Consider the following 20,453-nt stretch of genomic DNA (forward strand, 5'->3'; position numbering starts at 1 on the left):
TGCGCAAGGTCACCCGGCTGGCAGAACGCACCAGGCATGTGCGCCGCCTCGGGTCCTGCTGCGCGCCCTGGAGGAGTCTGGCGCGCCGGGTGGAAATCACCGCACACCCTCCCGGCCGGCGCCTCCGGCTCCCTAGCCACTGTGGACTGCCTGCTCCGGGTCTGCAGGGCCCACCTCTGAGACTTCCTTCTGGAGGGCGGGGGCGGGTGAAGGGGCCCGTCGCTGGCCGGGACCCCGAGCGCCCCACCAGCTGGGTGCCCGCGGGCTCCGCCCCTCAAGCGCCAGCCCCGCCCGCAGGCTGCGGCCCCGCCCCCGAGACTGCAGGCGCTCCCCGCCCCTCGCGCCACAGTCGCAGTCCCGCCCCACCTTACCCAGTCCCAGTCGGGCACGCCCCGGCGCCCGCGCTAGTGCGCGCCCCTCCTCCGCCCTCCCGGGGCCGCGCCGCGCGCTCGCGGGTGCTGGGCGGGGCCCTGCAGTGGCGGCCGGGCTCCTCCCCGTTGCTGCTCCTCCTCCTCCTTCCCGGCGCCTCTCCGACCTCCCCTCGGGCGCTCTCGCGCTAACTGTGCTCCTCTGGGCCGGGTCACCCGCTCCCAGCCATGGTGGCCTGGCGCTCGGCTTTCCTCATCTGCCTCGCTTTCTCCTTGGCCACTCTGGTCCAGAGAGGTAAGGCGGGCGGGGGGCACGCGGGGACCCCGCCCTATGGGCCCGCGTGGGGCGGGGGCCCGGCGCCCCGTGGGCCTGGTGGTGCGCATGAGCGGCCCGGCCCCCGCCCGGGGGCCTGCGGCAGAGGCAGCTCGCGGGCAGGCGGGGCAGTGCGGGACGATGGGGCGGGGGCTGATCCTGCCGCGATCCATGTGGCCGCTGGGGAGGGACCGGGACCCCTCCTGCTTCTGCTAGAAACAGCGGGATAGTCCCCCCCTTAAAATTCTGAACAAGGTGTCTCCACCGGTGACAACAGCTGTCCCGCGGAGATTGCCATTTGGTAAACCTTGAAGAGAGCACTTATTCCCTCAAGCAGGGCTTCACAAAATGTGTTTCGAGGCCACCTGCAGCAGAAGCACCTGGGAAGCTTCCTGTGCTCGCCCCTACTTTGTCAGGATCTCGGCGGGGATGCGGGGTGGACGAGGATCAGCGGTGTGTAAGTCTAACCAGTTCCCCAGGTGCTTCTGGTATTCGCCCCAGTTGTCGAGCCGTTGGTGATATTTTGCCAAGGACGAGGAGAGAGAATTCTACCAAATCAAGGAAGCACGTTTCTTAGCTACTCAAAGTGTGGTCCAAGGCCCGCATCGCATCGGCATCACCTGGGACTTGTTAGGAATGCAGCATCTCAGGCCCCGTCCCTGACCTACTGAGTCAGATTCTGCGTTAACTTGATCCAGTGGTAATTCGCAGGCACATTCAAGTTTGAGAAGCATCTTCTTAGAATAAATGCAGTCTGTGGTTAAAAATGGGGTCGCCGAGGAGTCCCAGCAGAATCTTCTTACGCTTACTTACCTCATCTCCACATCAGAAAAGGAGGTTGAGGAAAGCATTGCAGTTGAGCACAGAATTGTGCTCTGAGCTTCCTGACACAAAGGCAGATTCTGCTAGTGAAAAACACATGAGCTCAGCAAAAACAAAACTGTGTCCTGTGACTGTGTTCTAGTGAGAGTTATGTTACTGATAAAGAACACTGGAAAACCAGTAGACAGTCCAAGGTAGTTTTGCAAAAGATGCAGAAATGTTTCTCATGCAGGCAGCCCTCCTGGAGTCTATACAAGAAGAGCCATTCAGCATTCTACAGAAGGTGCCAGGCTCTATTCTAGACACTGATGCTGCAGCAGTGAACAAAATTCAGGCTCTGTGCTCGTGGAGCTGACATCTTGATGGGGGAGAAAATAAGCGCAGACATCGTGAACTATATACTATATTGGTAGCACAGTGAAGAATAATAAAGCACGTTATAGGCTTGTTGAATTTTCTTTCATTTTTCCCTTTGGGGTTAAGATTTTTATTTTGTTTACAATCATACTTTTTTGTGGGAAAAAAGTATGATCACTTGATTGACTTACATCTAATGATATGGAACACTTGAAAGTGGAAGCACAAAAATGGTAGAAAAATGATACTCCCTTCAAAGCTAATCTTCTGCAGGTCTTCGACATTGTAGGTGCATGGAGAAGGGGAGGAATTTAAATGATCAGGTCTCAGGTTTTCACCATCAGGGGTTACACTAGGTGATTTACAAAGTGGTGGAGGAAACTGCAAATGGGTGCAACCACTTTACGGGTGAGGAAACAGGTGAACTACCTTGCCTCAGGTGGCAAAGCTAAGACTCGATTCCAGGCTTGTCTGATTCCACAGTCCTTGCTTTTAAGCAGTAGGCATAACACCTGTACACCTAGAGGCTGCTCTCCTATGCCTTCCTGGCCAACTGGCCTTGGGAAAGTCGTCTGAACTCGGCTTGATTCATCCGTATAATGCCCAGCAACTCACGAAGGTATCTTGAGGGAACCAGGCATGTGTCACCCTCAGATTTGTAGCCCTACCACCAGCTACCATCTCCTGAGTGCTTGCTGTATACCACTTCACATATATATTTTTTAATTGCCCCAGGAGTTTGGCTTGTTAAGTATTATCCCCGCCTTCCAGATGAGGGGCCCCTGGTCACATAACTCGGAAAGATAGAGCCAGGATCCCACCCATATAAGATTGCTACCCAGTGATCTTTGTAAATTTTAATTAATGCTGAACGAGGAGAAACTTTTGCTTCAAGATAGGGACCCAGTTTCCTCGATCTTTTGTGCAGAGCAAGATGACAAATACAGGTTTTGCATCGGTGGTCCCCTCTGGGGATCCAGGCAGTTACACTTTCAGAGCTGCTGTGTCGAACAGACACAAAGCAGGTCTCAGGTACCCACTGGCTCTCCAGGAGCCTCGAAGTGATGGATCACGTGGGCCTGCCCAAGAGTCACTTTCTTCTTGCTCCTGGTCCTCAGTAATGAGATGTGACCTAGAAAACCTGGCAGGCCTCGGGAAGCACTCAGAACCTTGAAGCACAATTTGTGGAATCCCTCCAGACGCAGGCAAGTTGAGTGTCTCACACACGTTTACACCTCTTAACTACCCTGAAAGGTTGGCACTGTGACCCATCTTGTGTCCTGATGTCCATAATGGTTTTTGCATACAGCCTTGAAAAGTAACTGAGTGGTAACTCATATTTCAGGTGAAAAACCTCAGTGAGGTTTTGGACTTGAACTCCGGTTTATCAAATATAAATAACCAAAGGAGGGGTCATAAATGCAGATATATCCAGGGACAGGACAGGTCACAGGCATGTGAGACATGTCCAAGAATGTGTGATGAGTGTGTTGGCAAATCTCCAAGTGCCTGCTCCCTTACAGAGAGGTAGCCCAGTCAAGAGAGGGAGAGTGCAGGCTGTGGAGCAAGCCTGCCCAGAGCTACCGCGACGCAGGGCAAGTCACCTAACTGTTTCATGCCTCAGTTTCCTCATCTGGAAAATGGGGATGATACCACCATCTGCCTCATGGGGTTGTTACTAGGATTAAATGAGCGCAGATGGATAAAGCACTTAGCACCTAACCCCTGGCCCCGAGAGAGCTCTGTGCTAGTAACTATTATTGCAGCCGCATTTAAAAAATACACAGTGCAAACCTTGAAAATATTATGCTAAGTGCAGGTAGTCAGACACAAGAGCCCACATGTGGCATGGTTCCATTTACAGGTAATGTCCATAGTTGGCAAATCCACAGAGACAAAAAGTAGGTGAGTGGTTGCCGGGGTCTAGGAGGAATGAAGAGTGACTGCTTGGTAGGCACCAGGTTTCCTTTTAGGAGGATGGAAGTGTTCTGGAGCTGGATAGAGGTGGTGGTTGTACAGCCTTGTGAATGGCTGTGTACAAGAATCACTGAATTGTATGCTTTAAAAGGGTGAGTTGTGTGGTAGGTGGATTATCCCTCCGTTTAAAACAAATTCACTGTAGTCCAAGCAGAACCAATGGAGGAGGTGGCAGCATGTGAGCCCTGGGTTGGGGTTGGTCTTCAGGACCCTTGAGCATGGTTGGGCCAGGGAGAGCGAGAGCAGAGGGGGCCCTAAGTGCTGGTGGCGTTGGGATCCAGGCAGAAGCCCTGTGGGCTAACTCGGGCCATTGGGTTTGAGCCAGACAGGCCGCAGGGGCACCTGCAGGATTGGCCAGAGCTGCTTAACCCTGGTTGCCTGAGTGCAGCATTGGTCCCTGCAATGGTGCCTCCTGGGCAGGGGGACCTTCCCTGTCCTGCATGGCCCAGGGCTGCCCTTATGCACCGCAGTCATTGCACTGGACTGACAGGGTCTAGGGACTATTTGCCTTTTAGTCTCACCTGTTTTGATTGGCTTTCAGCCCCTTCCTCACTGTCAAAGGTCACATCCCCCTCCCCTCCCCTCCCCTCCATCATTTTGGCTACCAGGTAACAAAACTGTGTGTTACACACACACACACACACACACACACACACACACACACACACACACACACACACACACACACACACACACACACACACACACACACACACACACACACACACACACACGTCAGTGTCAGCAGGCTCTGAGGAAGGGCCTGGAGCTGCCTCCAGCAGAGATGATGAGGGTGATGAGGTGAGGCTGTTTGGCTGCTCACGCGGGAGTGTGGGAGCAGCTGGTTTTGGTTTTTGTGAGTTCAGGAAAGATCCTTTCCAGGTGCACTAACTTTCCTGTTCTGGATTCTTTCCCCACCTCATGTTGGTGCTTCCCCTGCTGTGTCCACTCCTATGCTTTGCACTTGGCATGTATTCCTCTGCAGCTCTCTGTGTGTGGGGGGAGGCCTGGCTGTGGGGGTTCCTGTTCTCCAACCCAGGCTGCCCTCCCTGAGGCGGGCTCACAGGTCCACTGACTGGCCAATCTTGGTTTGCATGCAAAAGCCTAAAGTCACTCTAAACACGTAATAGAAATGGGTGAGAAAATCTCTCCCGCAGGTCAGTGTTCCAAATGGTGGCAGGTGGGAAGCTATAGTCGGCGGAATAATAATAACGGCTCCCAAAGATGTCCACGCCCTCAGCTCTGGAACCTGGGACAATGTGAAGTTACATAGTGATTTCGGCCAGCAGGAGGACCTCGGTCCTTGTCTTCTTTGAAAAGAGAATTCAGCAGAGACCAAGATTGCAAAGCAGGCACAGAGTTTATTAGAAGCACAGTACGTGTGGGAGAGCACACAGGCAAACTCGTGGAGTAGGGGTGGCTATGTCTTGCACCCTAGGGGTAGTTTCGGTAGTTAATATGGGATTAGTCTTCTGGGTTTTAGATGAGGGTGACCCTCCCTTTCTCTCCCCTATCATCCTGTCATCTGCAATTCCTTATTTGGGCTTCCACGAAGCACTATTTTAAATCTTTTCCCTGAGTACCTAAGCGAAACCCACGGGGAGTGGGGGGAACGGTCAAAACCGCCATGCTAATGAGATTATAATGATATTACAATGTGGCCAACGTTCCTGGAGGATGACTTGGGACCCCTTCTGCACATGTGTTGTGCTGGGGAGTCTCCACTGCAAAAGTGAGGCTGCGGTGGGCTGCTTTGTCTTTCATCCAGTCAGGGTGCTTAATTCCTGTTGGTAGTTTATCTCAAAAGGTCAGCATGAAACCTGTTGCAGCAGGTTAACCCGGGGCCTGTCTCCTACCTCAATAGTAAAGGGCACTAAATGTAGCAGATGGAATTAGGTTGCCAATCAGCTGGGCTTAAAATAAGATTCTCCTGGGTTATGCTGGTTGATTAAAGGACAAGGTTCCTTTAAGTATGGAAGAGGAAGGTGGAGGAGTCAGGATCAGAGTAATGCCAGGAGCCAAGGAATACACACACAGGCTCTGTCCTACAGCTTCCAGAAGGAATGCAGCCCTGGCGGTACCTTGATTTCAGCCCGGTGAGACGGCGTTGGACATCTGACCTCCCAAACTGTAAAAGTGTGTGTTGTTGTAGGCCGCTGCATTTGCCATCGTTTATTACAGCGGCAAGGGGAAGCTAGGAGAAGTGATATTAGCAGTCCTCTTCATGCTTTGAAAAAACTAGCTTGTGAAACGTTTCTTTACTGTTTCAATTTTGCCATTTTAACTCAATCCCCAATGTGCTAAGTTCAGGATTTTAAAATAAATGTGCAGAAAATTGGATTGCGGTGATGTTCTTGGTACGACAGTGAATGCTTTGAAGCACCTCTGAGGGCCCTGGAAGGCAGCTGGATTTCTTTTGCCTGGGTTTGACTTGACTTTACAAGGAGATTGCAGACTGAGCCCTGTGCAGTGGGCCACCTGTATTGGGGACCACTGGCTGTGTCCCAAAAGGCCTTTCTCATTCCCTACCCCCCCCCCATCCAGTCCTGATGGCTGCGTTTGAAACAGGTGCAGCCTGGGGCAGCAGACAGGCTTTCTTCTCTGTCCCGGCCGTGCCTGCAACGTTGCCGAGGAGCAGGAGTGTGGTGCAGAAATGAATGGGCCTGGACCGCCACTTCCTCTTCAACTCCTTTTGAGCTCTGTTTTTGTTTGTTTTCTATGTGGGGCTGTTCATCAGATATCAGAGGGTTCTGCAGCTTTAAAACAAAAACACTTTGAAAACTGTAGTGGAATCCCATAGAGAGGAGTGCCCCAGCTCAGTGAACATCTGTTTAAAGGAGCAGTTAGATAGCATCTGGCTGGCACTGCAAGGTGGTTCTGTTCGGGATTATTTTCCAAAGTAGAGGCGGTACCCTGTGCAGGAAACGTTGTCGCAGTGTGGAATTCATTACCCCTAAAATAGTGCCAAGGCACAGACGGCTCATTTTGACCTTCTTTTTATGTTTATTGCTGCTTCAGCTAGCCTGGGATGATGGAATTAACACGGGGCCTGCATTCCAGTGCGGCCCCACCATTTGCTGGCGACAGTTGCCTAATCTGCACCAAGAGGCTGCTGACCTCTGCTTTGTCGGCCTCACAGAATTGTTGGAATAGCCAATTAACTGCTAATGCAAACAGGCTGTGTTGTCAAGATATTAGCAAAGTGAGGCTCCCCAGAGGGGAGAAGAATGGGAAAGAGGCCACCTGCCCAAGGGCTGCCTTCCTTGCTTGCTTGCTGGTTCTAATGAGCATTTAGGGGCTCTCGTTTACAAAGGCCTTTATTGACCAGAACCAAAGTGCCCGCAGAATTAGTGAGCTGGGCTCTGAGTCCCAGTGAGCTCAGAGGAAGGACTGTCCCAGTAGCAGTTCTAATTTAGCTGCTCTTCATATCCCGTGGGCCTGCTGCAGCATTCTGGGCTGTCTTTTGGGAGTGATCCCTTTTACGTTCTCGCCACTTATTCATTTGGCTCTGTCATCCAGCTTTTAAAAACAAACAAACAAACAAACAAACACAAATTCAAAGTAGTGCCTAAAAAGAAACAAACAAGAGCTATATTTTAATCTTTCATTCCTAAAATAGAGTATACCATGTGGACTTGTAGTAATTTTGGGCTCCCACTAATTTCCTCCCAACATTTGGCTTCTCAGCCCTCCCCGGCAGCTGCTCCTGGCCAAGGTTAACGATGACTTCAGCGTGGCTAAATCCAAGGGTCATGTGACATCTCTGCTCACACCCTCCCCTGGAAGCACTTTCTCCCCTTGGCTTCTGGGAAGCCACACAGGTCATTCCTTGTCATTTTCCCTCACCTCTCTGACCTCAGGGCTTGTGGGGATGCCTTGGGCCTAGTCCACCTGCTTTATTTGCACTCGCTTCCCAGGTGCTTTCACCAGCCTCACGGCTTTAACTGAAATCCCATCTGCATGCTTTTGACTCTTCAGTTTCTATTCCCAGCCCTGATCTCTCTTGACCTCCAGGTTCCTGCATTCAGCGTCCCCACGTGGTTGTCTGATTCCTTGCTGGTGTTAAGGTATTGAAATTCTTCCGGTTCAGCTGTCCTCCTCTCCTACCGAGTCCTCACCCTTCCCTCAGCGTTCCCGGACCTCCCCATAATCCAGCAACCGAAGGCTCCATGCCCTGTGCATACGCCTCGCAGAAGACCCAGTGTGAACCTGAGCTGCTGCTGGCTGCCTCCAAACCTGCTCCTCCCACCCGAGGAACTGGCAGCCCCATCCTGCTAGGAGCTCTGGCCACTCCTCCACAGGTTTCTTGCCCTCACAGCCCGCATCTGATCTGTCAGCAGACCGCGCCTGTGACCACCCTCAGAATCATCTAGACTCCCACCACTTTTCATCTCCTCTCTGGCTTCCTCCCTTGGCTGGGCCACCGTCCCCTCTCATTGGAGCACCGGCAGCGACTTCCCAACAGGTGTCTCAGAGTCCACTCCTGCCCCCTACAGCCCAGCCTCCACACAGCAGCCAGACCATTTTTTTAGAGACCTAAATCGCATTGCATCCCTCTGCCCAGAACCCTCCAATGGCTTCCAGTTGTAATGAAAATAAAACCTAAACCCCTACTGTGGCCTACAAGTGCCAACAGGATGGGGCCTACGCATACCCTAACCTTGGCTTCCACCCCTGCCCGGGGCTGGCGTGCTGGTCCTCCAATACGCTAAGCACTCCATCGCCCTGGCAGCTTCATGTTTGCCCTCTTCTCTGGCTAGAAGTTCCTCCCCCAGATAGTTGCAGTGGAGGGTCTCCAGGGCTTTGGAGTAGCTCCATCAAGGTGGGACAGCTCAGGGATTTGACTGTTCCTACTTGGAGAAGGTTCACAGAAGGTTGGGCACTTTTTACCCTGGGTAGAGGCTATCGAGCAGGGTTTCTCAGCCATGGCACTGTTGACATTTGGGGTGGGAGAATTCCTCGGGAGGTGGCTGTCCTGTGCATCGTAAGATACTGAGCAGCATTCTTGGCTTCTCCCCACTCAATGCCAATAGCACCCCCCTCCCAAGTCTGTCAACCCCACATGAGTCCAGACATTGCCCAATGTCCCCTGGGGACAGAACCGCCCAGGTTGAGACCTGCCACTGTAGAGACAGATGTGTTCTTTGTGATTCCACTCTCCATTTTCAGTATTCCTCATGAGTCACTGAAGTTTTCTGTCATGGTCACATTGCCTCAGGATAGACCTGTTAGAGTAAATCAGATCACAGCCAACCTTCGTGGACTGGTAGCAGCTCCAGCTGACTCTAGGAAAACACTGGAGGCTCCTTGGTGAGGCTTGAGCACATCCTAGATAGATCAGGTGCATCACCAATCTCCTTAGGTAGTTATTTTCTGCATAGATTCCCACAGTTGGCTCTTCCCATCTTTCTATGTTGATCCTTATTAGTTTCAGTTTTAGCTGACGACCTTGTCTTTTTAAATATGTTTTACAGTGTTCTGAGAACCGGTGAGAAAGAGTAAACAGAAAAATTAGCCAAAGACTTGACCAGGCAATTCATAAAAGAGATCAAATTGGACAACAAACATATGAAAAGATGCTCAACCTCATTAGTAATTGGAGAGATGCAAATTAAACTGTAATAAGATAAAATTACATACCATCCAGCAAGCTACAAACTATAATGAAGTCTGACAATACCAGGTGTTTACATGGTTACAAGAGTAATATATGCTCTTTGTAGTAAACTTGGAAAATGTAGAAAAGTGTTGAGAAAATGCAAACCCCATAACCCAGGGTTAACCATTGTTAACGTATTGGAATAGTCTTTTTTTTTTTTTTTTTTTTTTTGCCATGCCGAATGGCTTGTGGGATCTTACTTCCCCTACCAGGGATTGAACCAGGGTCCTGGCAGTAACAGCATTGAGTCCTAACCACTGGGCCACTGGAGAAGTCCCTGGAGTACAGTATTTCAATAGTATTATTTTCTCTGTGGAAAAATATATTTCACATTATTAGCATTGAACTGTGTATATAGCTTTTTTCCTTATTGTGAAATATGACATGGATACAGAAAAGTGTGCAAGGCCTTTAACAAATAAGTATAAAGTGAAGATCTATGTCATCACCAATCAGGCCAAGAAGAGAATGCTGACAGCACCTGGGTGGACCTCTAAGTGCGCATCCTGATCACAGCCCCGCTCTCCCCCCAGAGGTGACACTAGCCTGCCTTTTGTGCAGTCATTTTTTCTGTTTGCTTTGTAATTCTACCACCTGTGCATGTGGCCCTAAATAATACAGTTTCGTTTAGCCTGTCCTGTAGCCTCGTAGAAATGGAATTATAGTCTGTGTAGGCTTTTCTGTTTTGCTTTTCCCCCACCATTGCTGATGATCTGTTGTGTGTATTTGTGGCTCATTCATTTTCATTGCTCTGTGTTATTCCACTGTTTTGAAAAAACTACAAGTTTAAAAAAAAATTCATTCTCTTATTGATGGATGTTTGGATTCTTTCCAGTTTTTGAATGTTTCAAGCAGTTCTGTCATAACCATTCTTATGCAAATATGTACAAGTTTCTCTAGGGTACTGGTTCATTTTTTTAAAATTTATTGAAATATAGTTGATTTAGAATGTTGTTAATTTCTGCTGTTACAGCAAAGTAATTCAGTTATATGTACATTCTGTTTCATATTCTTTTCCATTATGGTTTATTGCAGGATATTGAGTAGAGTTCCCTGTGCTCTACAATAGGATCTTGTTGTTCATCCATCCTGTATATAATAGTTTGCATCTGCTAATCCCAACCTCCGAATTCATCCCTCCCCAGCTCCCTCTCCCCCTTGGCAACCACATGTCTGTTCTCTATGTCTGTGAGTCTATTTTGTAGATAAGTTCATCTGTGTCATATTTTAAATTCCACATATAAGTGATATCATATATTTGTCTTTCTCTGTCTGACTTACTTCACTTAGGATGATAGTCTCTGTGTCCATCCATGTTGCTGCAAATGGCATTATTTCATTCTTTTTTATGGCTGAGTAGTATTCCATTGTATATATGTATCTAGGGTACTGGTTCTTAAACTGTGGTCTGGGGACCCTTGGAGGGCCCCCAAAGGCATTTTCAGGAGTCTGCAAGGTCTAGCTATTTTCATGATCACACTAAGATATTTAGTGGATTTTGCATTATTTTCTCATGAGTGTACAGTGTTTTCGAGAGTTGATGTGACGTGTAACATCCTTACACTGATTGCTAATGGAATGTATGCTTGTGTCTTCTTGTGTTTTATTTATTTATTTTATATTTTCCTTTATTTATTTATTTATTATTTTTTTTTGAGGTACACCAATTTCAATCATCTGGTTTTATACACATATCCCCGTATTCCCTCCCTCCCTCGACTCCCCCCCACCGTCCTTGTCCCAGTCCTCTAAGGCATCATCCATCCTCGAGTTGAACTCCCTTTGTTATACAGCAACTTCCCACTGGCTATCTATTTTACAGTTGGTAGTATATATATGTCTGTGCTACTCTCTCACTTCGTCTCAGCTTCCCCTTCACCCCCCGCCCCCCCAAACCTCGAATTCTCCAGTCCATTCTCTGCATCTGCGTCCTTGTTCTTGTCACTGAGTTCATCAGTACCATTTTTAGATTCCGTATATATGAGTTAGCATACAATATTTGTCTTTCTCTTTCTGACTTACTTCACTCTGTATGACAGACTGTAGGTCTATCCACCTCATTACATATAGCTCCATCTCATCCCTTTTTATAGCTGAGTAATATTCCATTGTATATATATGCCACATCTTCTTTATCCATTCATCTGTTGATGAGCATTTAGGTTGCTTCCATGTCCTGGCTATTGTGAATAGTGCTGCAATAAACATTATGGTACAGGTTTCTTTTGGGATTATGGTTTTCTTTGGGTATATGCCCAGGAGTGGGATGACTGGATCATATGGTAGTTCTATTTTTAGTTTTTGAAGGAACCTCCAAACTGTTTTCCATAGTGGCTGTACCAACTTACATTCCCACCAACAGTGCAGGAGAGTGCCCTTTTCTCCACACCCTCTCCAACATTTGTTGTTTCCAGATTTTGTGATGATGGCCATTCTGATTGGTGTGAGGTGATACCTCATTGTGGCTTTGACTTGCATTTCTCTGATGATGAGTGATGTTGAGTATCTTTTCATGTGTTTGTTGGCCATCTGGATGTCTTCTTTGGAGAAATGTCTATTTAGGTCTTCCGCCCATTTGTGGATTGGGTTATTTGCTTTTTTGGTATTAAGCTGCATAAGCTGCTTGTATATTTTGGAGGCTAATCCTTTGTCCGTTGTTTCATAGGCAACTATTTTTTCCCATTCTGAGGGTTGCCTTCTAGTCTTGCTTATGGTTTCTTTCGCTGCACAAAAGCTTTTAAGTTTCATTAGGTCCCATTTGTTTGTTCTTGATTTTATTTCCATGATTCTAGGAGGTGGGTCCAAAAGGATCTTGCCTTGATGGATGTCATAGAGTGTTCTGCCTATGTTTTCCTCTAGGAGTTTTATAGTGTCTGGCCTTACATGTAGGTCTTTAATCCATTTGGAGTTTATTTTTGTGTATGGTGTTAGGAAGTGTTCTAATTTCATTCTTTTACATGTTGCTGTCCAATTTTCCCAGCACCACTTATTGAAGAGGCTGTCTTTTCTCCATTGTATATTCTTGCCTCCTTTGTCAAAGATAAGGTGCCCATGTGTGCTTGGGCTTACCTCTGAGTTCTCTATTCTATTCCATTGATCTTCCTTTCTGTTTTTGTGCCAGTACCATACTGTCTTGATCACTATGGCCTTGTAGTATAGTTTGACGTCAGGAAGCCTGATTCCACCAACTCCATTTTTCCTTCTCAAGATTGCTTTGGCTATTCGGGGTCTTTTGCATTTCCATACACATCGTAAGATTTCTTGCTCTAGTTCTGTGAAAAATGCCATTGGTAATTTGATGGGGATTGCGTTGAATCTGTAAATTGCTTTGGGTAGTACAGTCATTTTCACGATGTTGATTCTTCCAATCCAGGAGCATGGTATGTCCCTCCATCTGTTTGTGTCGTCTTTGATTTCTTTCATCAGTGTCTTAAAGTTTTCTGCATACAGATCTTTTGCCTCCTTAGGCAGGTTTATTCCTAGGTATTTTATTCTCTTTGTTGCAGTGGTGAATGGGAGAGTTTCCTTAATTTCTCTTTCTGCTCTTCCATTGTTAGTGTATAGGAATGCAAGAGATTTCTGCCCATTGATTTTGTATCCTGCTACTTTACTAAACTCATCAGTGCTAGCAGTTTTCTGGTAGAGTCTTTAGGGTTTTCTATATATAATAGCATGTCATCTGCAAAGAGTGACAATTTTACTTCTTTTCCAATTTGGATTCCTTTTATTTCTTTTTCTTCTCTGATTGCTGTGGCTAAAACTTCCAAAACTATGTTAAATAATAATGGTGAGAGTGGACACCCTTGTCTTGTTCCTGTTCTTAGAGGGAATTCTTTCAGTTTTTCCCCATTTAGAGCGATGTTGGCTTTTGGTTTCTCATATATGGCTTTTATTATGTTGAGGTAATTTCCTTCTATGCCCATTTTCTGGAGAGGTTTTATCATAAATGGATGTTGAATTTTGTCAAAAGCTTTTTCTGCATCTATTGAGATGATCATATGGTTTTTATCCTTCAATTTGTTGATATGATGTATCATGTTGATTGATTTGCGTATATTGAAGAATCCTTGCATCCCAGGGATAAACCCCACTTGATCATGGTGTATGATTCTTCCTGTCTTTTAAAGTTTTCTCAGTTTTAATTTCTAATATGATAAATATGAATGGATATAACCCACATGAACAAAAGCTTTTTGAGATCCTCAACTTTTGAGTGTATAAGGCCAAAAAGTTTGAACATTGCTGTCCTTAGGTTCTACCTAGGAGTGGAGTGTCTGGGTTATGTAGTATTTGTAACTTCAGTCTTAGCAGGTGATGCCACGCTGTCTTCCAAAGTGGTTGTACCATTTTATATTCTTATCAGCAATGTAGAAATGTTTCCGTTGTGCCACAGCCTCAGCAACACTTGATACTGTCCAGTATAATTTTACTTGCTAGTGGGTGTGTAATTTTATATTTTCATTTTCATCCCTCTGGTTACTAATGAAGTTGGGCATCTTTCCCTATGTTTATTGTCCACTTTGATTTCTTTATGAATTGCCTGGTCAAGTGTTGGCTCATTTATCGATTCTTTTTCTATGGTTCTCACACATGTTGCTTTATTTCCTCATGTGCTTGATTATTTTTGGCTGTGTACTACTCATTGCCCTTGAAATATATATGTGGGGATTCTTTGAAGTCTAGGATAAATGTACCTTCTTCCAGAGAAGATTTGTATTTGACTTTGCCAGGTGCCTTAGGACATTATTAGCCTGGGACCACTTAAAACAAGTGCCTAACTTTTCCCCTTTGTTTTCACAGCACCAAGTCAGCCTTCCTCGCAATCCTCTGGAGGTTGAATCGGGAAGGGGCAAGTTTGTTTCTGTGTCACCCTTACCCCAAGGGTATAGTCCTCTGGAGTCCCAGACTAACGTGGGAAGAATTTTGTAATACATAGATTCCTCAGTTTAGATGATCATGGTCCCAAACTACAGTCCCCTTTGCCTGTCTTGGAAGGTTGCCAAAGGCAAAGCTTGTCCAACTGGGTGTCCATGGGTTCCTAAATCTCTGGATTTCCTGCTGTCTCTTAGGTTTTGCCATGTTTGTTTTTTACCATTTTGTCACTTCAGTGCTTTTAAGGGTATGTTTTTTAAAATCACCTGTTTTACTTCTTAATTGGAAGATTGCTCCAAATAATGTATCCTGCCATTACTAGAAACACAAATTGATGTATCTTTATCTTGTTTATCTATATAACCTTATATTGTGAGTATTATGTAATTTGTAATGTGTTTTCAGTGCATGATTTCTAATGGATATTAAGGTAGACTTCAGGTCTTTGCTGTTAAAAATTACATTTCAGTAAACATTTGTACATAGCATTTGGCTGAGGATAATGGTACCTAACGACAGGGTGGCTGGGAGAGGGGGAAGAGAGAGCGTGTGAACCTTAGTGCTCCATTCACATCAGCTGTTGTTCCTGTTCTTATCACACACACACATGAGGTGGCCGAGGGGGTCCATGGAGGCGGAGACAGTCTTGTGCCGAGAGTGCGGGGAGCCAGCTAGACAGCTAAGGGTTGGAAGGAGTGATCTCAGGTGATAAAGGGAGCAGATTAAGGAGCATGGATTGCCAAGGTACCCCGAGGGCCTGGCTTGAGTCACAAACCCTGAACTGGCAGCTGTGCCAATGCCAGTCAGCACAGGGATGTGAGACCTGCTACTGCAGCAGGGCGCCGCCCCAGAATGTGGCCAGGCTGGAGGTTGCTTGGCATACTCGGTCCCCTCCAGGAGGCGTTAATTAAGTGCCTCCAGGCACCCTGCTCAGTGCTGGGCCAACGGAGGTGACTTGGGCACTGGCCTTGCTTCCAGAAGCTCCCAGTGGAGTGGGGCTAGAGAGTGGATTCTCCTCTCAAAGTTGGGGATTGGTAGGGTGAGAGCAGAACGTAGTCACAGGGATGGCTGATGCTGACTCGGGTCTCGGCCGCGACCATGCTGGGACTGTGCCAGGTGGGGAAGGAAGAGGAGTCAGTTGAAAGCACCAAGGAGAGAGAGCAGGAGGGGCTGGCAAAGGGCTGCCTGGCAGGCTCTGCAGGTCTGCTGGGGCAGAAGGTCTGGCCAGGATTGGGAAGATAGGGCCGAGACCAGAGGGTGGGATTTCAAGGTGGTACCGTTTCTTGTGCAGAAGGGGGATGGAGTTGCCTTTAGCAAAGTGAGGTGAGTGAAGGGTTTTGGAGATGCGGGAGGAGGTGAAGGCGCCGAGGACAGGATCTGGAGGGCGCTCAGGCCACAGCGCACTAGGTTAACTTGGGGTGGAGAGAGAATCCAGCCGCTGCCAGGTGGCTCCGCTCCATCACTAAGAGGGAGTATGCTGGAAGTCAGGAGAGGATGACCTCAAGGAAAGGGGCAGCAGCTAGGTGGCTGCAACCTCAGAAGAGAAGAGAGGGCTGACTGAGGGTGAGGGTGGGTTTCTTGGAGGGCCTGATCTTCCCTCGAGAGGAAGAAACAGGCAAAATGTCGTGAAGGTACTTGCCCGTGGTTGCAGGTGGTACCTTTATAGCCACTGCCTCTGAACTGCAGAAGCTTTTGTGTAGCCGGCTGATTTCCCTTGTCCTCCCACAAGTTGAAGTAGTGCCATTTTCACATACCATACAATTCACCGACTTCAAGTGCACAATTCAGTGGGTTTTAGTATATTGAGAGTTGGGCATTCTGGAACATTTCTGTCACCCCAAAAAGAAGCCCCATACCATTCAGCTGCCCCACTCCCATTCCACCCCTCTTCCTTCCTGGCAGCCACCGGTCTGCTTTGTTTCTGTGTATTTGCCTATTTTAGAGACTTCATAGAAGTGGAATCATACAATGTGTGGCCTTTTATATCTGGTTTCTTTCAATCAGCATCATGTTGACACGATTCATCCATATTGTAGCAGGTGTCAGCACTTCCTGCCTTTGTGTGGCTCAGTAGTATTCCATCGGATGTGTGCAGCACAGTTTATCTCTTCATCCAAGGATGGACACTTGGGTTGTTTCTACTCTTTGGCTACTATGAATACTGCTGTAAACATTCAGGTACAGATTTTTGTGTGGACTTAAGTTTTCAATTATCTTGGGTAGAATTGCTAGGTCATATGGTAATGCTGTGTTTTACTTCTTAAGGAGCTGTCAGACGGGTTTACAAAGCTGCTGCGTCATTTTACAATCCCACCAGCAGCGTGTGAGGTTTCCAGTTTCTCCACATTCTCACCAATGCTTATTTTCTGTTTTTGTTTTTTTTGGGAAAAACATTGTAATGAGTGTGGAGTAGTACCTTATTGTGGTTTTACTTTGCATTTCCCTAGTGGCTAATGAAGTTGAGTGTCCTTTCCTGTGCTTATTGGGTCATGTTCCTGAGTGGAAGTCTGTCCAATGCAGAGGGCGCTAGAGTGGGAACCAGGAGGTTTGGAGCTAACCCTAGCCGTGCTCTGGTCCACAGCGAGCACTTCACGTTGCTTGTTAGATTGATTGATTCCCAGGTACTTTATGTATATTGTTCCTGTTATAAATAAATGTATCTTACCATCCTCATCCCTACTTAAGAGCAGGGACCTTATTAATCAAATCCATCACTTACTGTCTGTATTTCAGTTGTCACCCTCTCCCTTTCCTTGGTTCTTTTCACGCATCTAAGAACATGCTTGTTTTCCTTCATCCTGCACAATCTCCCCTTCCCTTGCCTCCCTTTTAAGCTAATACCCCATCACCTTCTCCTCCAAATCTCCACTCCCTGCCCTTCCTCTTCATCTCCCTTTATTTTCTCAATCAAACTGGAGTGTGGCTTCTGTCATTTGCCCCACTGGTCTACTCAAAGGTTTCACAAGGCCATCAGGGCAAATGCATTTTTCAAGTAGATATTGAAGTAGCAGGTCCCACATCATTGATACTGGTGACCTCACTGGGGTGTGGAATTGGAAGGAAGGGGGTGATTCACCCCCGTTACTGTAGAGCTGTTTGGGAAAATGCAGACAGGGAGCTTCTTAAATTAGTTTAGTAGAGAGCAGGCAGTGGAAGTAGGGGTGCATAGAACTGGTGGCAGGAAATTTCTAAACTAGTGATATTCAAATAGTGGGCCCCTGAAGTCTTTGAATTGACATTGGGGTCAAGTGTTGTCTGTAAACACAGTCAATGATGCAGCTGGGTCATTCATGTACTAGAGTTAAAAATGTATTTAGATGGTGCTCCGATTATACAAATTACAGAAATTTTAGAATCTGATAGAACAGTCCTTTCTTAAAGTGCTCTTTGTAAAAGTTCCTATTTCTGTATACATACTATAGGGTCAAATTTTCAAGTTAAAAAAAGTCCATTGGGATTTTGATTGGAATTGCATTGACTAGGTTGATTTTTAGGAAAGTTGACTTTAAAAAAAAGAATAAACAGTAGTAAAGTTTCCCATCCAAACACTGGTTTCTCTGTTTAGTTCTGTGTTCTTCTTTTGCATTTTGTATCTTTCTTCATGTTCTACTTCACATTTCTTGTTATACTTATTCCCAAGTACTTTATATTCCTGTTATAAATGGATTTTTCCCCATTAAAATTTCTAAATAATGATTGTTTGTGTCTCAGAACGATAGTGATTTTTGTATATACATGTATTTTTTTATTACTCACCACGTTACTAAACAATCTTATTTCTCCTAGTTTTTCACTTGATTCTCTTGGCGTTTCCAGTTATATGATCATATCTGCAAACAGCAATGACTTTGCCTCTTTTCCAGTATTTTTTCCCCCTTAATAATTGCTTACCTGTATTAAATAATGGTGGTGCTAAGGGACCTCCTTGCTTGTTTGTGACTTTGGTTTGTGATATATTGCTTTGTCTTATTAAGGGTAAATCTCCCTGTTTTACAAAGGATTGGGATTTTTAAAAAAATCAGAATTAGACACTGAATTGTATCTAGGGGTGGTTTGGAATCTCAAGATCTGTCTGTTCCCCTTTAAGCCATTACTGTAGTAGATCCTATCCCTTGACCTCTCCTGGCGAGCACCCAGCTGATCCCACTGTGCTGTGGATGTATTCTTTTTGAATACATGCTTGGGTTCTGTTTGTGCACACTTTTTTTTAATAGTATTCAAAAGTGATATTGGCCCGTAGTGTAGTTTTTCTATGCTACCTTTTCCAGGTGTCATTAAAAGATGGGACGTTCTTCTCATTTCTCTGCTCTAGAAAATTCGAACAGTAGAGAAATCGTCTGTCTTTTGAGGATTGAAATAATTCTGCTGTGGGTTGAGTCTGGTTGGTTCTTCTAGAGCAGTTTTCATACACAGCTTTCCCATTTTTCCCTCATGGTGCTCTATTTAGGTTTCCTCTATTATATATATTATATTCTATCTGTATGTTAGGTTTTCTCTCTTCATGACTAATTTTTGAAAATTTATATAGTTCTGGAATAATATCCATTTAATCCCGTTGAATATAAGCTCCATAAAGGCAGGAATTTTTTGTCTATTCTGTTCACCAGTGTATCCCTAGGACCTAGAACAAGGTAGGGCACATACTAGGTATTTATAAATGTTTGTATTATTATTTGATTTCCTTTGTATTTTTTCTCACTCCTAATTTAGGTATCGGTTCCTTTCTCATTTTTTTTTCATGATTAGATTAGTGATTTTTTTTAGTTCTTTTGGTGATGATTTTTTAAGGAAACCTAGGCAGAAGGAGCAAGTCACCTATTAGAGGAAAAAAATAAGTCCAGTTCGCTTCACCCTACTTCATGATGGTATTTGATGCCAGAAGACTTTGGGTCAATACCTCTGCACAGTTTTGAGGGGAGAAGTTTGGATCAAGTTGTCATTCTCATGGAGAGGTAATGCAAAGGCATTCTGAAAAATGTAAGGCTTCCTGTACCCAAATATTGATAGCTTTAATTGTAATTACCAAACACTGGAATCAGCCCAAAAGCCCTTTGATGGGTGCGTGGATAAACTGGAAAAAGGAACAAACTGTTTATACATACAACAGCCTGGATGAATCTCAGATGTAATATGCTGTATGAAAAAAGCCAGTCTCAAAAGAATACATACTGTGTTATTCCATTTCTATGACATTCTTGAAATAACATCATTATAGAGATGAACAGATTAGTAGTGGTCAGGGGTCACAGGTAGGGGAGGGGAAGAGGAAAGGTGGGAGAGAGGTGGGTATGATTATAAAAAGGCAGCATAAGGGATACTTGTGCCAATGAAACTATTCTTTATCTTGATTGTGGTGGTCACATGAATCTACACGTGATAAAACTGTATAGTACTTAATAAACACACAAATGAGTGCAGGTAAAACCGGGGCAATCTGAATAAGATGGGTGGGTGGTATCAATGTCAGAATCCTGATTGTAATGTTATACTATTCTGTATAATATGACCTTTGGAGAAACTAGGCAAAGTATACAAGGGATACAAGGGATCTCTTTGTATTCTTTCTTTCTTTTTTTTTTTAACATATTTTATAGTTAAATATACAATATTTATTAATACTGACATAGAATTAGGTTAATAGTTGTGGATAACAGTATTTTTATTCTTTTGACTATTAAGTTTTTAAGTTGGAGTATAGTTTTTTTAATAAATTTATTTATTTTTGGCTTCATTGGATCTTAATTGCTGCGTGTGGGCGTTCTCTAGTTGTGGCGAGCAGGGGCTACTCTTCGTGCGAGGCATGCAGGCTTCAGTAGTTGTGGCGCACAGACTTAGTTGCTCCGCAGCACGTGGGATCTTCCCCAACTAGGGCTCGAATCCATGTCCGCTGCATTGGCAGGCGGATTCTTAACCACTGCGCCACCAGGGAAGTCCTAAGTTGGAGTGTAGTTGATTTACAATGTTGTGTTAGTTTCAGGTGTAGAGCAAAGTGAACCAGTTATACATACATGCATATATATATATATATATATATATATACATATTCCCATAGGTTATTTTGAGATATGTTTTCTCTGCTATATAG

General features: G+C 45.7%; 1 protein-coding gene across 4 annotated transcripts in view; it reads left to right on the top strand.

The window, feature by feature from the left end:
• Window positions 1-534: 534 nt before the first annotated feature.
• Window positions 535-20,453, top strand: part of CD99L2 (CD99 molecule like 2) — a 103,678-nt gene continuing 83,759 nt past the window's right edge. For all 4 annotated transcript variants that reach the window (XM_057717504.1, XM_057717503.1, XM_057717501.1 and 1 more), the window contains exon 1: window positions 535-663. In XM_057717504.1, the coding sequence (XP_057573487.1) occupies window positions 597-663 (67 nt within the window). In that variant the 5' untranslated portion in view covers window positions 535-596. The remainder of the gene's footprint in view (window positions 664-20,453) is intronic.

Source organism: Hippopotamus amphibius, chromosome X, assembly GCF_030028045.1.
Source record: "Hippopotamus amphibius kiboko isolate mHipAmp2 chromosome X, mHipAmp2.hap2, whole genome shotgun sequence".
Classification (NCBI taxonomy): Eukaryota; Metazoa; Chordata; class Mammalia; order Artiodactyla; family Hippopotamidae; genus Hippopotamus; species Hippopotamus amphibius.